The sequence below is a fragment of the Chiloscyllium plagiosum genome, chromosome 1 (genome assembly GCF_004010195.1).
Source record: "Chiloscyllium plagiosum isolate BGI_BamShark_2017 chromosome 1, ASM401019v2, whole genome shotgun sequence".
Classification (NCBI taxonomy): Eukaryota; Metazoa; Chordata; class Chondrichthyes; order Orectolobiformes; family Hemiscylliidae; genus Chiloscyllium; species Chiloscyllium plagiosum.
The window spans coordinates 77005036-77025209 of NC_057710.1; the positions used below are offsets into that span (position 1 = coordinate 77005036).

A 20174-nucleotide genomic window follows, 5' to 3' on the forward strand; every position below is an offset into this window, starting at 1 on the left:
TTCCTGATGAGAGCAAAGAACATTTTTTTTTAAATTTCCAAGGGACAAAGGCTTTGCTGTCCAGGAGAGCATTTATTATCCATCCCTAACTGTTCTTAAAGTGGTGGTGAATTGCCTTCTTCAACTGCTGCGCTCCAAGTGATGTACATACGCCCACAATGCTCTTGTAATGATATTTAGTTAGAAATACAGTTTTGACTAAGAAATAAGAATAACTAATTTAGTAGGAAACACAGATATGAAGTGTGAAATAATGTATTTTGGGAGTACTAACAAGGCAAATAAATAACAAATGGTAGATCCCTAGGTAGTACTGAGCTTCAGTGGGGCATTGGTGCACATGTATATAGATCCTTGCAGGCAACAAGTGGATTGGTTTGTTAAGGACACATATGGGATATTTATCTCCATTAACTGAGGCATTAAATAAAGAACTGAGGGGGCGTGATAGAGTATGCATAAGGCAGGAGATGAAAAAAAAAAGAGTATAAAACATCACACTTAAATTGACCAGATTAAAATTTACAACTCAATGCAATCTTCACCAAATAATTGAGAAACAATGTACAATGATACAGCATCGTATGAAATTGAGAAGAACCTATACAGAGGGTTGAGACCCGCATTTGTAAAGGGATCCAAATTATATTGGAAAAAAATCCTTTCACTGAAATTTCAGAAGTATGAGAAATATCATAATTCTCACCAAACATTTTCTTCCACTCAGAGAAGATATCTTGCTTTAAGGTGGCTTAAACATTTATGGATATTTTGTCCTTATTCTATTGTTAAATAATTTAATGATAGCTATTTTCAGATCCTCCTATATGTTCTCAGATATTCTTGAACAGTTCCGAGCAACATCAAACTGGATCCCATTAGATTTGGCATTACATTTTTTTGTGGTTTTCAACAGTCACATATTTATCCACAAGTGTACTGCTTATTAATTTCTATTAAGAAACTTAGAAAATTAATAATTCACTTAAGTTTACCTGTTACAATTGAAACAAACCTTAATATCTTAAGTGGGAAATATATTTTTTGAAGAGAGAAATCCAGACCCTTAAAATACCTGTAGGGTTAAATATATCCAAGACAAGACCAAGATTATGGCAATGTGAATTTTGTAAATGAGTCAGTGGCACATGTGTACTTATGGGTGAGAATCAAAGCAGAAATTCAAAGTAGCACTTAAATTATAAATTTACAGAAACTTGATAAAAGTTGGGAAGAGGGAGTTCAGGTTTCTTGAAATAGAAGAAACAGAAGTGGCAGCTGGGATTATTGGAAGGAGGAGAGGTGTAAGAGTTCATTCATCTTTACAATTTTTAAATCTTTTGGTTAATACAGATTTGTCTGCTTGTGCCTACACCTTCAAGAATTCTGTGTTAACTGAAGGCCAGCTGTAGGTTTCCTGCCTCTTGCTCTCTCAGCAGAGACTCAATTCCTTATTATGCCACAGGTATGAATGGATGTAGACTGCTATGGCCTTGGTACGGCACAAGCTTTTTGCACAGCAAAGCACCCTGAAAAGTGTACCAATAACATGTTACTCTTTTGGGACACAGACAAGGAGAATTTGTTTTTGTCTGAGAGTTGTGCAACTTTGGAACTCTCTACTGGAGGACACCCTAACTTCCAACACTGACATAAAACATTATCCCAAAGTACTAGCAGACTAGCCCTACTAGTATGTAGAAATGATGTACAAAACATGAACAAATTCCAAGTAACTTAAGTATTCATGGCTGAGATCTGCAAACTAAAAACAAATGTTTATTTTTTAATTGACTTCTATAATTTGGAATATTTCCAAAGCGTTGGTACATACTTCAATTCAGACAAAACAAAGTTGAGAATTCCCACTGATCAGAAAAACCATCTCACCAGCTGCTTTGCAGCTATAAACACCATGAACCCCTTGATACTCCAAAGCACTCTCACAGTTGTACCACTCTCCCTAGTTTTTTCCTTTTCATCTTCCCAAGATTAAAAGTCTAGTATTATCTGATATGAGTGCTACAAAATGTTTTAACTTCCTGATTTAATTCAGTAAAATTCTAACACATGTTCCAGTTTTCTTAGAGTCTCTTTCCCCAGCATTCCAAGAATTCTCGGCCTATGCTCTAAAGTATTGAAACTCATTCAAAATAATACTAGCCACAGTCCCATTCCAGTACTCTCCACACTCTGTTCACAACGTTTCATATTTCCAGGAAAATCCCCAATGACAGATTCAATTACCCGTAATGCTGGCTTATCATAATGCTCTTGACTCGGAGTAATTCCTTGAAGCACCGAGAGCAGAAACTGTGTACAAAACCTGAACATATTCCAAGTAACTCAAGTTGCCATTGCTGAGATCTGCAATAAGACAGACTAAAAGAAAATGCCTATTTGTTCAATTGACTCCTACAATTTAGAATATTTCCAAAGGGTTAGGGTTAGCATATATCTCAAATCAGACAAAATGCCAAGTTTGGAATTCCTGCCAACCACAAGTATCATCTTACCAGCTGTTGTGCAACCATATGGCATCAAGCAAAATGGTCCGAACAAAGTTAGGAAATCTCTGTAGGATGGTTAAAAGTGGCTGAACTTTGAGCTAATCCCTTTGGAGAAAGCGGAATCCTTCATAGAAACCTGTTACAACTATATAGAATCATACAGTACAAATGAGGCCCTTTGGCCCATCGAGTCTGCACCAACAAAACGATTCTAAATCTGCATAGTCCATTTTCCAGCACTTAACCCATAGCTTTCAACGTTCTGACATTTTAAGAACTCATCCAAGTACTTTTTACTTTAAATACCTGCTATTCACCTTAAAATTATGCTATTAATACTTCAGCTGAGTAGAACATCTGCTTCCTGCTCATGACCCTGACAGCTCCTCTCTCAGCTTCCTCTGATGAGAAAGAAAACCTGAGCTTATCCAGCTTCTCTTCATAGCTAAAATACCCCATCCTGGGAAATATCCTCGTAAAATCCTCTGCATCCCCTCTGCATCTTTCCTACAGTGCACTGACCAGAATTGTATACAATACACCAACTGTTACCTAACCAAAGTTTTGTACAGCTCCAGCGTAATCTCCCTGCTTTTGTAATCTATGCCACAACAGAGAAAGGCAAATATTCCATATGCCTTCTCAGCCACCCTATTAACCTGTCCTGATGCCTTTAGCAACCTGTGAACGAGCATCCAAAGATTGCCTGTTTTTCATTTGAGCTTCCCAGTGTCCTGCCACTCTATGGATACTCGCTTAGAGTTACTTCTACCAGGTAAAAACAATGACTGCAGATGCTGGAAACCAGAATCCTGATTAGAGTGGTGCTGGAAAAGCACAGCAGTTTTACTGCTTCGTGGTTACTTCTATGGTAGCACAGTAATGATCTATAGCGTTTTATAAAATCATGAAAGGAATGGATAAGGTGAATAGGCTTTTGTCTATGGTAGGGGAGTTCAAAATAGAGGGCATATTTTTAAGGTGAGAAGAGAAAGATTTAAAAGGTGCCGGACTGCCAACATCTTCACACAGAAGCTGGTTTGTCATGTGGAATGAACTGCTCGACGAAGTGGTAGATGCAGGTACAATTACAACATTTAAAAGACATTTGGATAGGTACATGAATAGGAAAGGTTGAGAAGAATATGGGTCAAATGCAGGCAAGTGGGACTAGTTTATTTTGAGAAACTTGAGCAACATGGACAAGACCAAAGGGCTGTTTCAGTGCTGTATAACTTCCTGACTCTATTCACCAATCTAAGTGAATAAATTCCTCATCTCAGTCCTAAAAGACTTGCCTTTCATTCTGATACTGTGAACCCTTGTTCTTGATGTCACAGCCAGACTTCCTAATCCTTGATCGTACAAAATGTTTTTAATTTGAGAGTATTATTGTCTGGTCAGCATTTATTATCCAACTGTAATTGCCTTTGTGAAGGTGATAGTTTGCTGCTTCTTAAACTCCTGGTGTCTTTGCTGACTTAGGAACACCTACGGTACTGTTGGAAAGTTCCAGAATTTTGGTTAAGCAACAATGAAGGAACAGTATTTCAAGTTAGGATGGAATGCATCTTGGATGGGAACTTGCAGATGTTAATGTTCTTATGCATCTGTTGCATGTGTAAAGGTCACAGGTTTGGAAGGTGCTGTTGAAGAACCTTGATGAGTGCTGCAGTGTATCTTGTAGATGGCACATACTGCTACCACTGTGCTGAAGGAAGTGAATGTTAAAGGTGGTTAATGGGGGTGAAAATCAAGCAAGCTGCTTTGTATTGGATGGTGTTGAGTTTGAGTATAGTTGGAGCAGCACTTAAATAAGCAAGTGCAGATTGTTCCATCACATTTCATCTTGATTTCTGCATTGTAGATTGGAGCCAGGTATAATTATTCATTGTAGAATTACTAGGCTCTGAACTGTTCTTATAGCCACAATATTTACATGGCCAGTCCAGTTCAGTTTCTGGTCAATGGTACCACCAGGATGTGGACAGTGGAAGATTGAGCAAAAAATAATGCTTTTGAACATCAAAGGAAGATGGTTAGATTTCCTCTTGTAAGAGATGGTCATTGCCTGGTATTTGTGTGGCATGAACTGTACTTGTCACTCATTAGATCAGATCTACACATTGTACAGGCCTTGCTGCATATGGACACAGGCTATTGTGGTACTGGAGGAGTCACAAATGGTACTGAATACCGTGCAATCTCAGTAAATATCCTTAATGGTGGTAATTGATGAAGCAGTTGAAGATGGTTGGTCTAGGGTTCTACGCAGAGGAACTCTTGTAGTGATATTCTGGGATTGAAGTGATTAAACCTCAAAACTGACAACCATCTTTCTTTGTGTTAGGCCTGACTACAACCAGTGGAGAGTTTGCTCCCTAATTGCTTATGACTGACGTTGTGAAAAGAATTCTTGATGCCTTACTTTGAAGTGGAAATGTGATGGTGAAGTGTTAGTAATCCAGAACCCAGACCAATGTTCTGGGGACAAAAACAGAAATTGCTGGAAAAGCTCAGCAGATCAATCCAAAAGATGTGCAGGTCAGGTGAATTGGCCAGGCTAAATTGCCCGTAGTGTTAGGTAAGGGGTAAATGTAGGGGCTTCGGCGGGGCGGTGTGGACTTGTTGGGCCGAAGTGCCTGTTTCCACACTGTAAGTAATCTAATCTAATCTAATCTGGCAGCATCTGTGAAGAGAAATCAGAGTTAATGTTTTGGGTTCACTGACCCTTCCTCAGAATTCCCCAGAAATGGTTTGGGGACTTAAGCTCAAATCCGACCATGGAAGATGGTGAAGTTTGAATTCAATTGTTGTAGAAACCCATCTATTTCACATTCCTTTCGGGAAGAAAATCTGCTATTCCTACCTGGTCTGGCCTATAGATGACTCCGACTTACAGCACTATGGCTGACTTGGCTGATTGTTAACAACCTTCTGAACAATTAGGGATAAACAATATATGCTGGCTTAACCAGTTATGCCCATATCCCATAATAAAGAAAAATAAAGTTGATGCCAAGGGCAGTCACCCTCACCTCACCTCTAGAATTCAACTGCTTTGTTCATATTTGGACTTCAGCTGTAATGAGGTCAGGAGCTGATTGGCCCTGGCAAAACTCAAACTGGGCTTTCTTTATTCCAATATTTGCTGACATCACTAATGCTGTCCCTTTACCAAAACCAGAGGAATACACCAATCATGAAAGACCACCCTTAACACCAGCAGTCACTATTTCTTCCTCCCAAATAACTGCCAGTAGTGTACTAATTAAACCAAAAGAGAAATAATAAATGAGTGAATAAAGCGTCCACTCCTGCATAAATGACTCAATTTTCCTACTGATAACTAATAAAACTAATTGGCTTATCATTGCATCTGTCCATTTTGTATCGTTTTTTTGAAGAAAAACTGCATGGCAGGTTTACAATCAACTGATATGTTTTGCAACATTTAAAGATTCAACAATTGTCAGTCCCTCACATTTCTCATGGTGCTCTAAGATAATATAAATGCTCACTGTCACAGCACCTTTCTTCTACAATGAATTTCAGCCCATAAATTAACCAGCTTATAATCTTTTCCTCCTCTTAATCACACCTCCTTATATCTCTCTCTCATCAATCTGCGCCAAGGCCAGATCACAAATCCCAGGCACAATGCAGAGTTGTCTTCTCAAAAAAAAGTCCCCCTCTCACCCCTCCCTCTCTTTCTCACTCACCTTGCAACCTCCACCTCACCATCCAGCAACTTTTCAGGCCTTGCTTTCCCCATTCCTTTGCAATCACCATCTTCCTCTCCCAGTCCATGGCTAGCACGAGGGGGCATAGCTTTAAAATTGAGAGGTGATAGATATAGGACAGATATCAGAGGTATTTTCTTTACTCAGAGTAGGAGGGGCATGGAACACACTGCCTGCAACAGTAGTAGACTCGCCAACTTTAAAGGTATTTAAATGATCATTGGATAGACATATGGATGAAAATGGAATAGTGTAGGTTAGATGGGCTTCATATTGGTTCCACAGGTTGATGCAACATCAAGGGCCAAAGGGCCTGTACTGCGCTGTAATGTTGTATGTTGTTCGTTCTACAGTCACCTGAGTGTCTTTCCCAGTAGCCTTCTTGCAGCCTGTCAACGCCCAGGCCTTGTAACCTCCCCTCAACTCCCTTGCAGCATCGCTTCCTTCCAACTGTTTTACCATCAAGACTCTTGTTGCAATTTTCTATGCCTCCCCCACTGTTGCTGCCCACTTGTCCCACCAGAATCTTTTGGTAGCTTCCATGCTTCCCCCCCCCAACTCCCCTCCCTAAAACCTTGGCGGACACCACCCTATCCCAGCAAATGAGACACCAGTAGCAAAAGTTGGCTTTTTCCTGTTCCAGTCGAAAGCTCTCAAGTTCAAGGTTTGTGGCCTTCAGTAAAAGTCAGCTTCAATTGCCCAGTGACTTATTCATTGTTGGCACTTCCCTTACTAGCTGGTTGAGTGGTGGTGCTACCCGAGCACAGACTTCAGTGATTAATATTGTATACACCTTCCTTTCTGGGGTCTTGCCCTTTCAACACAAAATCTGTAGCATGTATAGTTTATAACCATCTAAGTTGAGAACATTGCGTTGGTTACAAAATACACCTACCTTCTAAGCTTTCCCGTTCATCAGAAGTCCAAGCCTGAGACTTTGTCTGCTCACGCAGAAAGTCAATAATTGCATAGGCAAGATGCTTCAGTTCGGACATTGTTACCACCTTAAAAACATTAAAAATAACATTAAGTGAAATACTAATATCCTTTTGGATCAGCAATCATGTAACTACTGCCGAATGTCACAGAAACACGTCCGATTCACTAATGTCCTTTAAGGAAAGAAATCTGCCGTACTTAAATAAAACAAAGAACTGTGGATGGTGGAAATCTGAAACAAATGAAAATGCTGGAGAAACTCAGCATCTGTGAACAGAAAATTTTTGGAGTCTAGCGACCCTTCGTCAGAGCTAAAATTTTGGCCGAGAAATGGTAGGGTCTTGGAAAAGTGAGGAGGGAGTTGGTAAACAGGCAACACCTTCTGCAACTGCAAGAGAAGGAGCCATGGTATGAGAAATAGTCCTGGGAGTGGAGAAGTGGACGAGGGTATCCCAGAGGAAACAACCCCTGAATGAACACTGACAAGAGAGAGGAGGACTGTGTGTACCTAGTGGTGGCATCCTGCTGGAGATGGAGGAAATGGTGGGTTATCATCCTTGGGGTGGAAAAGGAGGACAAGGGGTAGGGGTTCCTTTAATTATTGTGGTAGGGAAGGAAAGGAATGAGGTCAGAAACAGGAAATGGGTCAGACACGGCTGACGGCCCTGTCAACCACGATAGCAGGAACCCTCCATTGAAGAAAAAGGTGGATATGTTTGATGCCCTGTCTGAGGAAGGTAGCATCATCAGATCAGATGCAACAGACAAGTAGAAATTGGAAGAATGGAAAGGAATCCTGACAGGAGGTAGGGTGTGAGGATGCGCAGTCCAGGTAATTGTAGAAGTTGATGGGTTTGTAATCTATGTTGGTGGCCAGTCTGTGTAATCTGCTGTATTTACCTAGTCTGGCTGACATGATCCGAGACCCACAGACCATTCTGCTTGACTCTTAACCATCTTCTGGGAATTTTGAGATGGTCGATAAATAGTAGCCAATGATGGCTACCTCATTGATGAAGGGGTTATGCCTAAAACGTCAATTCTCCTGTTCCTCGGATGCTGCCTGACCAGCTGTGTTTTTCCAGCACCACACTCTTTGACTAGTGATGACTGTATCCCACGAACAAACAAAAATGACCAAAACAGCATCTTGTTCATTGCTGGGATTTTATTTGGCAACATCATGCTGTATTTCAGCTGTGAATACATTGATCTTTGCTCATACATGTATCTCTTCTCTCCAATAAAATTTCAGCAAAAATTCTGTTGTGTTGAATCTGCCCCACTGATAATAGACAGGAAGTTTTCATATGCAAAATTCACAACATAAATAAATTGGCAAGATTGAGAAATAACTCAGCTTAATTGCAAGCAGAGTCCTCCCTCTAACACAACGGCAGAAAATGCAATTAAAGCTACATGCTATACCACCATGCATTTATCTAAATCCCACTTCCTTCCCCCTGCGCACTGTTAATCTCTCAGTATTTGCACTATACAATGCATTCCCAAACCAAATAATGTATTTAGAAATATTTTTAATACATTTGTGGTCTTCTGATAAAATTGGAGAAAGCAATGTTAACGAGAGCTTCCAAATAAAAAAATGAAATGTAGAACAAAAGGAATAGCATGGGTGTAGAGACAAAAACAATAAAATAAAACTGTTTTTGCACTTATTAAACTATTTCATTTTCGGAGTATTAAACATTTTGTGAATTATCTGCAAGATTCTAAAGAAAGCTTCATTAACTTGCCAAACGAATATTCTTCAAAAAATCAAAATATCTTCAATTGTAATTTGGCTTTATATCAGATACTTGTTGTAATTGAATTTCTCTTTTTATCCCTCCTATAAACAGAAACATAATCACAATTGGCAGGAACAATCATGGTTTGGTTAGAAACTGCAATAAAGCAGATGGGAGGCAGGTAAGGGCTTAGTACAGGTCTTCCTGGTGCTACATAGCCAAAATGCTGCAAGTTTTTCTGAGACTACAGCTGGGAAAAACATGCCCAACATAGAGCCAACATAAACATAACAGCACACTCCAGTTAGCATTTTTTGGCACTGGTTGTTTCATTTGTAGGTAGATAAAACATGCATCCAGTTGAGGAAGGTGAACACCAGCTCACAGGGCATTACCAAAAATGTAAGGTCCAGATATTCCCACAAACCTCACCATCTGGTGCACTCTTCTTACCACTGTCATCATATTCCAAAGTTTAACAGTTCTCCGGTGCGAATAAATCATATTGAGTACAAGGACGTATCATGCATGTAACAGAAACTGTGCATTCACCATACCAGCTACGGGTGCAAGAAATGGAAAATGTGATTTACGTAAACTTAATTATTTTAAATGGTGTAGATTGAGATTGTGATTGAGATTATTAGTTGCACTGCAACATATGGTACATGAACTCAAGTAACTCCAAATTGCTAAATTTTGGAAAAAAAAATTATTAGCTTTTAGTTTTACTGATTTCAAGAACAAAAATTGATCTGAGCAGACTTGTTTTGAAGTTTTAGACTTAGAGAAGATGGGATAATCAATTAGTTTGATCAAGATAAAGATCATCCCTTTACAGACAGCAAAAACGCACATAAGAACCAGGAATCAGAGTAGGCAAATTCAATCCCTTGAGCCTACTCCGCCATGTCACATGATCAAGCTGATCTCATCTCAGCCGAAACTCTACTTTCGAGCCCACTCCCTGTAACCCTTTAACCCATTACTAATTAAAATTACTGTCTATCTCCTCCTCAAATTTATTTAGTGAGTCAGTGTTCACTGTATGCTGGGGTTGTGAATTTCACAGACTCATGACACTTCAAGGATAAGAATTCTACCTCATCTGTTTTAAATCTGCCACCTCTTAGCCAAAAACTATAATCTTTCAGTGTAGATTCCTCACAAGAGGAAACACCATTGCTCTAGTGACGAGAAAACCTGACCATGCTGAAGAGGAAAGGAAAGGTAAGCTACATGACTGATGTTGGTCACTAGCGGGTAAAGAGGCTCTACATCAAAAAGATGCTGCTATTGCAGGTTTGAGACAGTGGGACTTCAAAGAAGCCCTTTGAGCCCTTGATAATTCACCATAGCTGAGAGTGAGGGTGAAGGAAGTTCACAAGCAGAAATTGCTTGGTGCACCTGGAACTTACAATGACTGGGATTTCTGTGTCAGGTTAATGAAGTTAGCAAACTGCAAAATTACTGAAATTGTTCCTGTGAGTAGATGCAATGTTGAGAACACAATGTAATTCAGTCTCAGGAGTATGAATTACAAAATCATGAGCAGTCATTGACACAGTGCATGATGGATCAACTTTCAAGTGAGTTTCAAAGTTAGATCTTTGAAAATAATGAATTAGAATTCCTTGTAAAGGAGAAAAAAAATGAGAGATCTGGTAACCCCACAGTAGCACTACTGTCAGGTTGGGTTGCGTACAAATCCATGGGATATGTCATGACTCATCACATATTTGATGTGTTATGTGGGATGTTCTGCCACAGTTTATTATTAATCCATTTTGACTAATATTAATTCTGAATGATAGAAGATTTTTAATTTACCTATGTATATTTTACAGAGAGTATTTTGATTTTCTAACTCTGTACAAAAATATATTTTTTAAATAAACTGTGGAAACTTGTGATTTTATTCTCTTAGTAAGCACCTGGGATCTGAAGCTTTGTCTATTTTAAACAAGACATAATAATTGGTCTATGACCAGATTGTCACAGTTTGGTGGTCTCATCCAGGACCATAACAGTACTGACCAAAGGATCTATTCAAAGTTGTCAACAGTGAAGATTCCTCATCTAGCTTCACATTCCAGGAGCTATTTCTAGCATCAAATGTGTTGAAAACCTTTAACCCCTGCTAATGCTGTTGCAATCTCTCCCAGTGTTGTGATGTAGTAGTGATTTCTCTTTATTGCTTAAGATAGTGAAGACCCATGAAAACTCACATATTTGGCTTCCTCTTATCATGAAGGAACTTACCCAACCTATAAACTCTATGACTTTCTGACCTCATTTTTTGCCCCCACATCTTAACATTTTTTCACATTTTCTTTTTTCAATTTATTATCACATGTACAGAGATACAGTGAAAAGTATTGCTTTGTGTGCTACATGGGCAGAATGTACCAAAGTGCATCAGGATAGCAGAACAGAATGCAGAATATTGTTACTGCTGCAGAGAACGAGAGAGAGAGAACACAATGGACATTTGAGAGATCCATTCAAAAGTCTGATAGCAGCAGGGAAGAAGCTGTTCTTAAACTGTATCCAAACATTCATATTTTCTGCCCAACAGAAGAGGGTGGAAAAGAATATGACCGGGGTATTTGATCATGTTGATTGCTTCCTGAGGGAGTGGAAAGTATAACTGCTTTGTGTGACGGACAGGGCTGTGTTCACAATTCTCTGTGGTTTCTTGCAGTCTCAGGAACAGCAGTTGCCATACAACGTGATATTCCAGATAGGATGCTTCCTATGGTGCATCTATAAAAATTGCTAAGTGTCTTTGTGGACACGCCAAATTTCCTTAGCCTCCTGAGGAAGTAGAGACATTGATGCACCTTCTGAACCATGGTGTCAAATGGAGTAGTCCAGGATAGATTATTGGTGAGCATCATTCCCAGGATGCTCTCAACAATCGCCATCTCAGCACCATGTCCTCCACTCTGCTTCCTGAAGTCAGTGACCAGCTCTATGGTTTTGCTGATGTTGATGGAGAGATTGTTGTCTTTACACCATGCTGCTAAGCACTCAATCTCTTTTTTTTCTGTCTTGTCGCTGTTTGAGATTTGACCTATAAAAGTTGGTGTAGTCAGCAAACCTGTAAATGGCATTGGGGTGGAATTTGGTCACACAGTCTTCAGTGTATAAGGAATATAGTAAGGGGCTGAGTATCCATGTTGAGAATTATGGTGGAGGAGGTATTGTCACCTATTCTTATTGACTGTAATCAGTCAGGAAGTCGAGGATCCAATTACAGAGGAAGGAGCCAAGATCTAGGTCTTGGAGAGGTTTGTTTGGAATTATGGTGTTGAAGGCGGAGCTATATTCAATAAGTAGGAGCTTGACATAGGTATCCTTGTTATCCAGATGTTCCAGGGATGGGTGCAGGGCCATCTGCTGTGGAACCTGTTGCATTGGTAGGTGAATTGCAAAGGATCAGGTAATTTGGTAGGTTGGAGTTGATGTGAGCCATGACTTGCCTCTCGAAGCATTTCATAATTATGGAGTTCAGAATCACTGGGTGGCAATCATTGAGGCATGCTGCATGACTTTTCTTTGGGACCAGAAGATGGCGGTCTTCTTGAAGTAGGTAAGCACTTCAGATCATAGTGAGGAGAGACTAAACATGTCTGCGAATACTCACACCAGTTGGTCCGCACAGGATCTGACTCCATCCAGGCCAATCACTTTCCTTGGGTTCACTCTCAAAATGGCCAATCTAATGTGTGCGGTGGTGACCATGGGTACAGGTGCATCAAAGGCTGTACAGATAGGTGACATCGTTTCACTGACCTTCTGTTCAAAGTGAGCGTAGAATACATTGAGCTCATTGGGTAGTGATGTATTGCTGCCCACGATTCTCTTCCACTTTGCTCTGCAGTTCGTTTACTTTTACTTTGGTTAGTACTTTATGTGGGAGTTGGATCACTGGTTTATTTGCTGGACCAACTGTGATGTGACACTCAAAAATCTTCAAAGTCATCAAACATCTCATCAAATCACTGCATGCATTTGCACCAATTAAACCTTGTTTCTGATCAGGGAAGGGAGCAATTTGAAATGGCTGTACTAATTTTAACCTTCAGTGATGCCTCTTTCAGATCATGGTTTCTTGAGATCAACTGCAACAATTCACAGCTGCTGAACCCTGGATAACAGATCTATCTGTTTCCTGGCATCGAATATATGGTTAACTTTTTTTTCCTTTGGCGGCCTCTAATTTTGGTTGTAATAGCTTCAAATCTCAGTTCTCCCATGTGCCGTTAGCATGATGCTGCTCAGGGTAGAGCACCTTTTCTTCGTTAATTGATTGGTCTATGCTCAATTACCAAGCTTCAAAGTCAAGCATGATTTAAGGTGAGATAAATGTATATCTCATTTATTTGAGTATGGACTTTTAAATTAGTAGCATTTGGGATTTCATCTTTATGAAAGAGTTCAATGAATTACCAGAGAGAGAGGGGGTCCCCGAGATGACGTTGAGGATTTGTTTGCTTTGTGCAAGATTTGAGTGGACAAAGTAAACACTGAGGAGTGTTAACTTGCTTTCAGTTAGAAGGGTCAGAATTTTTATTTTGTTTTGAGGAAAAATCTGCAGCTTGGAAAGCTTTTGTTTTCAGCTTGCTAAGGTCCTTGTGAAAGTTAAGTGTCTGATACAGCTCACCTGAAGACCGGAGATAGTTTAGAACCAATAATAGGTCACCTAAGGATTTTAATTGAAAGTTTCAGACTAGAAGTATTTGGTTTCAACTCAGAACAAATTATTATAAGTTGAGAAAGCCTAAGCTCAGTTACATGACTCACCAGGGATGAGGTTATCAAACTCTCAAGGCTAAGTATTGGATGAAACAGTTAAGCCTATAGATGTAATAGAGAAGGGAATTCTTTCTGGCATTTGAGTATTTTGGATGGTGCTGAGGTAAATAGGATTGTTTTTTTAACAGTGTCTTTGGAAGCTTTAAAATGCATTATTTGTAAATAGCTCAGTTTATTCAATTTTGCCTTTTCTATAATGAATATTTTAAAAGAACAAACGTCAAACTTGTAGCATTTCACGCTTGTGCTTCAGTGAAATACCACTTCATTAAATAATAAAAACAAAACTTGAGCAAGATTTCGAACTTGGTTTTGACTTGCCCAGAAGTAACATCGGCTGGTATCATAACAATAGATTGGATTTTAGTTTGTTTCTCATTTTCTCACTGATCTGAATTGTGATTGAATTGTTTTTCTCTAGAATCTGTCCCATCAAATAATTTCATGTTGTTGTATGGTTCCCATGTCGAATGTATTCTCAAATTGTTCCTCTTCTTCCAGGGTATGAATGTTTTGGATTCTTTTTCATCTTATTGATCTATTTGTGCAGTTATGGATAACTGCATTATCATTTTCTTCATTGCTCTGCAAAGGTGTTCCTAGGGATTGCAACTTTTACAAGCTCTATAGTTTCATCTGTACTCAGGGCACTTCCTTCTGTCTGTGTAGTCATCAGGCCATTCACAGCTCTTGCACATCTTCCTCTCTGCCTCGTGTTCATTTTTTTGTTGCAGTTTCACTGTAACAAATTGACTCAACTGAAAGTATCCATTTCTGTAAACAGCTCTGTCTAAACTTAGTTTTATATGCTCTGTCAGTGTCTGCAGCCTGTGATATTGAGAGCTTGCCCTTCAAATCAAATTTTCTTGTCCTTCAGGTTGTGCAAAACCCCAAACAAATTGATCGATCAGCTTTTCAACAGTTTCTTTGGATGCATTTTACAAACTTCTCATGAAATTGTGAAATTCACCAGATTCCTGCCTCAGACCTTGAAATTCTTATCAGGGGATCTGAAGATTTGACTTCAGTTGGATTTTTCAAAAATTGCATCTGGGTTTTTACTGTTGTCATTATTCATCTCCCAACTATTAAATTTTAACCCTTTCTCAACTACCCACAAAAGGATGTACTAATATCTTTTCCTCTTCACTACTGCCGTTTAGAAAGGAACTGAATGTCAATCTGAACATTTGTTTCAATTCTCAAATGCTTCCAGAACATCAACTTCCCAATTCATTATTGTGGTCATTGCTGCTATTTCTTTTTCACCTGATTTACTTTCTCTAGCACTTTTAAACTCAAAACTGGTAGGTTTATAAGTTGTTGCTCACCTCAGAATAAATGTAAAATCCTGGATAGCCATTCTCATAAGGATTAATTCCTATCTTTATTAGATTAGATTACTTACAGTGTGGAAACAGGCCCTTTGGCCCAACAAGTCCACACCGCCCCGCCGAAGCGCAACCCACCCATACATCTACCCCTTACCTAACACTACGGGCAATTCAGCATGGCCAATTCACCTGACCTGCACCTCTTTGGACTGTGGGAGGAAACTGGAGCACCCGGAGGAAACCCACGCAGACACGGGGAGAATGTGCAAACTCCACACAGTCAGTCGCCTGAGGCGGGAATTGAACCCGGGTCTCTGGCGCTGTGAGGCAGCAGTGCTAACCACTGTGCCGCCCACACCACTGTGTCACCCACACCGCACTCAAATGTCTTTTTGAATAATATAAAAACATAACACCAGACTATCAAAAGTAATAGGCAAAGAAATTGCTGATGTATTTGACTTTCCAAAGCTCAGATTCAGGATTTTATTTTGGATTTCTGTTTGGAAGACAAGGGTATGGCTGACAAAGCTAAAATTTAATGCCATCATTAATTAGCCTTGAATACATAGTGAAAACCCTCCTTGAACCACTGAAGGATACGTGGGATACGTGCACCCACAATGTTGTTACGGAGGGAATTCCAGGATTTTGAGCAAGTGACACTGAAGAAATGGCAATATGATTCCAACTCAAGATGCTACGTGAATTAGAAGTGATTTTGCAGGTAGTGCTGTCCATATGATTTGTCCCATCCTTCTTGGCAATACTGACCAGAAATGTTTGCTGATCATTGCATGGAGCTAGTTTTCATTCATATCCCTCAGGAGGTGATGCAGGCAGGGCTTGCACATAGCAGGACCTGGACAACATTCAAGTTTGGTGTGATAAAGTACAAGTTCTATTTGCACCACACAAATGTTATGCAATGGCCACATTCAACAGCAGAAAATCTTACTTCCTTCCCTGAAATTTTTTTAGAAATGATTTCACATGATATGGAAGTTGATGGCTAGTTCAGCATTTGTTGTTCATCCCTAATTGCCCCAGAGGTTAATTAAGAGTCAACCATATCACTGTGGATCTGGCCCCATGTATAGGACAGACCAGGAAAAGTCAACAGAATTTCTTCCCACATTAATGCGTTAGTGAACCAGATGGGTTTTTCCAACTATCATAAATAGTTTCACGGTCATCATGAGACTCTTAGTTTCAGATTTCTTTTTAAACATTGAATTCAAATTCACCATTGGCCATGGTGGGATTTGAATTCTGATCCTCAGAATATTACTGAGTCTCTGGATTACCAGTTTAGCGATAACACCACAGCTCTTCATTCAACGTCATTACAAGTACTTCATTTCACTGTCAATATCCAGAATTTTCATATGCTTTAATATAGGAGGAGCTTTGAAAATTGCTTTCTAACAGTCTTCAGTGAGGATAATGTCAGAATGGCAAAATGTCCAGGAAAATTTGGAGCAGCTTGATTAAAAGCATTAATTATTTCATTTTCTCCTTGAGCTATTCACATTCTTTATAATGTTGAGGCCCGAGGAAAGTCAAGAGTAATATATGTTCCTTTCTCTTTTAATATGGTTACTTGGATATTTATCACTGCATTTTTCAGTTGCAACCATATATTCCTGTGCCTAAAATGGGTCAATAGTCCGATAGTTCCTTGAGCGTTTGATTTCACAACCAAGTCATAAACTATACTGACTTGGAACTATGGCACTGTTGCTTCACTGTCACTAGGTCAAATCTTTTCCTAATAGATCTGTAAGTTTTCCTACTCTCCCAAAGACTGCAACAATTCAAGAAGACAGCTCACTATTTTCTCAAGGACAACTGGGAATGGACAATAAAAGATGGCCTAGCCAGCAAAACCCACACTATGAATGAATAAAAATGCTCAGCAACTTGTTGATGGGACTTCTTGTTGGCATACTGAAACTAGTATTCAACAAGTGTCTATTCTGTATTTCAATAAGATGATAATAATAACATTGTATTCAGATTATAAATTCTATGAATGCATTAAGCAAAGATCTTTGTTAAAAGAAAAACATTTATATTCTGAAACTAAAGCTCCTAAAATTTGCATTTTTTCATCTAGCATCCATTCCTCCCTCTTGCTTCAAAGTAACCAAGTAGAAAACACCTTGTCTTAACCCAGAGACTATACTCCTTTTTTTTAAATTAGCTATCTCTGCAACAAATACATCAAAACAACCAACCCCACTGTCCTTGCTCACATTGGGCTATTACTCAGCATGTAATAATCTATCGTACTGATTGTTCCCCTACATGATATCATGCAGTCTATAACAAACCTATTAGTGTTTTCATATTACAAATACTAGAATAAACAGCCTCCAAATCTTAAAGTGGCACTTCTTACCAATGTTAGGCTGTGATCGTGTGCAATACCAAGGCAAAATCCAGATTTTTTTCACATCTAAACACTTGGGTAATAGCAAGTATATTTGTATACAGAAAGAATGGTATTATAATTGTTATCCAGAATATTAAGAAAGCAGGTTTGGTATCAAACCAATTGGTCAATTAAATAGTCTTCTATTTGACTATTCGAAATTGCAGTTTGGCTGCAACTTGAACATACCATTTCTAGTCAATATTTGGAGGTAATTCATACCAAGCTGATGCCAATAACCTCCATGTGATGTCAAGAAATGGCTGAAAACACTGGATACTGCAAAGGCTATGCGCTTTGACAACTTTTCAGCAATTGTCCTGAAAACTCATGCTGTAGAACTAGGTGTACCAATAGCCAAATTGTTTCAATACAGGCATAACACTGGCATCCACCCAATAATGTGGAAAATTGCACAGGCAGATCCTGTACACAAAAGGCAGGTCAAATCCAAATCAGCAAATTACCATCCTCTCGGTCTACTCTAGAAAATCAATGTGATTGAAGGAGTTGTTGATGGTACTGTCAAGAGGCACACACAAATAAATAATTTACTCTCTGATACTGAGTTTGTGTTCTGCCAGGGCCAATGGTACTGACTTCACTACAGCCCTGGTCTAAAAAAGTGTATGAAACAGCTGAAATCCAGAGGTAAGGTAAGATTGACAGCTCTTGACATCAAACATGCATTGAACAAAGTATGGTGTCAAGGAACCCGAACAAAATTTGAACTAACGGGAATCGGAGAAAAACTCCACACTTGTGGGAGTCAAATTTAGCACAAAGGATGTGACTGTTGGAGGTCAAATCTCAATTCCAGGACATTACTGCATGAGCTCCTCAGGGTAATGTCCAAGGCCCAACTATTTCCAGCTGATTCATCAATGACCTTCCTTCCAATCATAAAAGGTCAGTGGGATGTTTGCTCATCTTTACACAATGTTCAGTACCATTCACAACTTCTCAGATAATGAAACGTCTGTGTGATTATGTACCTGAACAACATCCAGTGTTGGGTTGATAAGAGGTAAGTAATATGCATGCCACAAAAACAGCAGGCAATGATCATCTCCAACTAGACAGAATCTAACCACTGCTCTTATGTTCAATGGTAGTACATCCCTGAACCACCTCTTTGCCTCCTGCACCTACCATCACCAACTGGGAGGTTACCATTGACGAGAAACTGAGGCGAGAAATTCATAGTCAAACAGCACAGAAACAGACTCTTCGGTCCAACCTGTCCATGCTGACCAGAATCCCAAACTAAACTAGTCCCACCTACTTGCACTTAGCCTACATCACTCCAAACATTTCTTATTCATGTACTTAAACATTGTAATTGTACCTGCATCCACCACTTCCTCTAGAAGTTCATTCTATACATGATTTTAAAATGTTAAAAATTGCTCATGTCTCTTTAAAATCTCTCATCTTAAAAATGCATCCCTTGTCCCCTCCACCCCACCTTCATATATCCCATTCATAATACCCATCCCCAAGGTATCCCTCCCTCTCACCGCCCTTATCCCCAGTATCCTTACCCCACCAGCCCTGACATCCCTCTTCACTCCCACCACCTACCTCTACCTCTCTATTGACACCCTACAATTTTTAATCCCACAGCCCAGTCGCTCTTCCCTGATCCCCTCCTTGTATCCCTCTCCTCTATCTATCTATCTAACCAACCAACCACACACCCGCTGCCCCTCCTCATCCCAATCCGTCTCTGGGCACGGTACCCACCGCCCACCAGTCCTTTCCCTGCATCTGCCGTTACCCTCCTCCTCCTCCTCTTTGAGGCCGCAGCATTTACCACGACCCTGCTCCCCAGTACCTGCCACTGCCGTTAACCGTTCCTCCTCGCGATCTCTCCGAGCTCGAGCTGACCAACACGAAGTTCCACAGCTGGTTGGGAGCGCAGGCGCACTGCCGCAGCCAGGCGGAGCTGAAATTGTGCCGAAGCTTCCATCTCCCCACAGCCGCACAGAGTGACAGCTGTGGGGGCAGGGTGACACCTTGATTGTCGGTTTCTGTCTTTGAAGTAGATATTGTTTTATCGCTTTGTGCGAAAACTAAGCTGTACGTGGAATAACGTTCCTGCAGGCAACTTAACCTGCTGTCGGTGGCCAATTGGAAGGATTTATTGGGGGGGGAGGTGTTTGACCAGAAACAGTAACTGCAGATTTACTGTATGAAATTTACGGTATCAATATGAGGACAAGAATGGATTTTGTGCCTGATGAGCATTCATAGCAGAGCATTTACTATGGATTCAGAGCATTTTGCTGTAATAACAAGTTATGATGCATATACATACCAACTGAAACACAGGAGTTAAGATAGACGTACAGTATATGGGCGAACCAGAGGCACTAAACAAACGTATTCTTCAGCTCCAGAAGTGCTTCCAATTTAGCTGGGTGGTTTAGGGGGAGGTGATCATGATCAGGGAGACTGGAAGCATTGCTAATGTCTTTGTGGTTCCAGGAGGAGACTTTATCATTTACTGACCCCTCCAAGATCCTTCCTAAACCTTAACCTTTCTTGATTTTGAGTCGTTGCTTTAACCTATGCCTTGTGCTTGTCAGAAATTTGAAATAATCACAGTTTTAAACATAGTATATGGGAATATGAAT

General features: G+C 39.9%; 1 protein-coding gene across 2 annotated transcripts in view; it reads right to left on the minus strand.

The window, feature by feature from the left end:
- sgtb (small glutamine rich tetratricopeptide repeat co-chaperone beta) overlaps positions 1–19653 on the minus strand; it is a 49452-nt gene extending 29799 nt beyond the window's left edge. Inside the window, exons 1-2 of one of the 2 annotated variants that reach the window (XM_043689720.1) lie at positions 19373–19653; positions 7149–7257 (exon numbers count right to left, since the gene is read on the minus strand). In XM_043689720.1, coding sequence (XP_043545655.1) covers positions 7149–7248 — 100 coding nt within the window. In that variant the 5' untranslated portion in view covers positions 7249–7257; positions 19373–19653. The remainder of the gene's footprint in view (positions 1–7148; positions 7258–19372) is intronic. The other variant, XM_043689711.1, reaches the window with a different exon arrangement.
- Between the last annotated feature and the right edge of the window lie 521 nt (positions 19654–20174).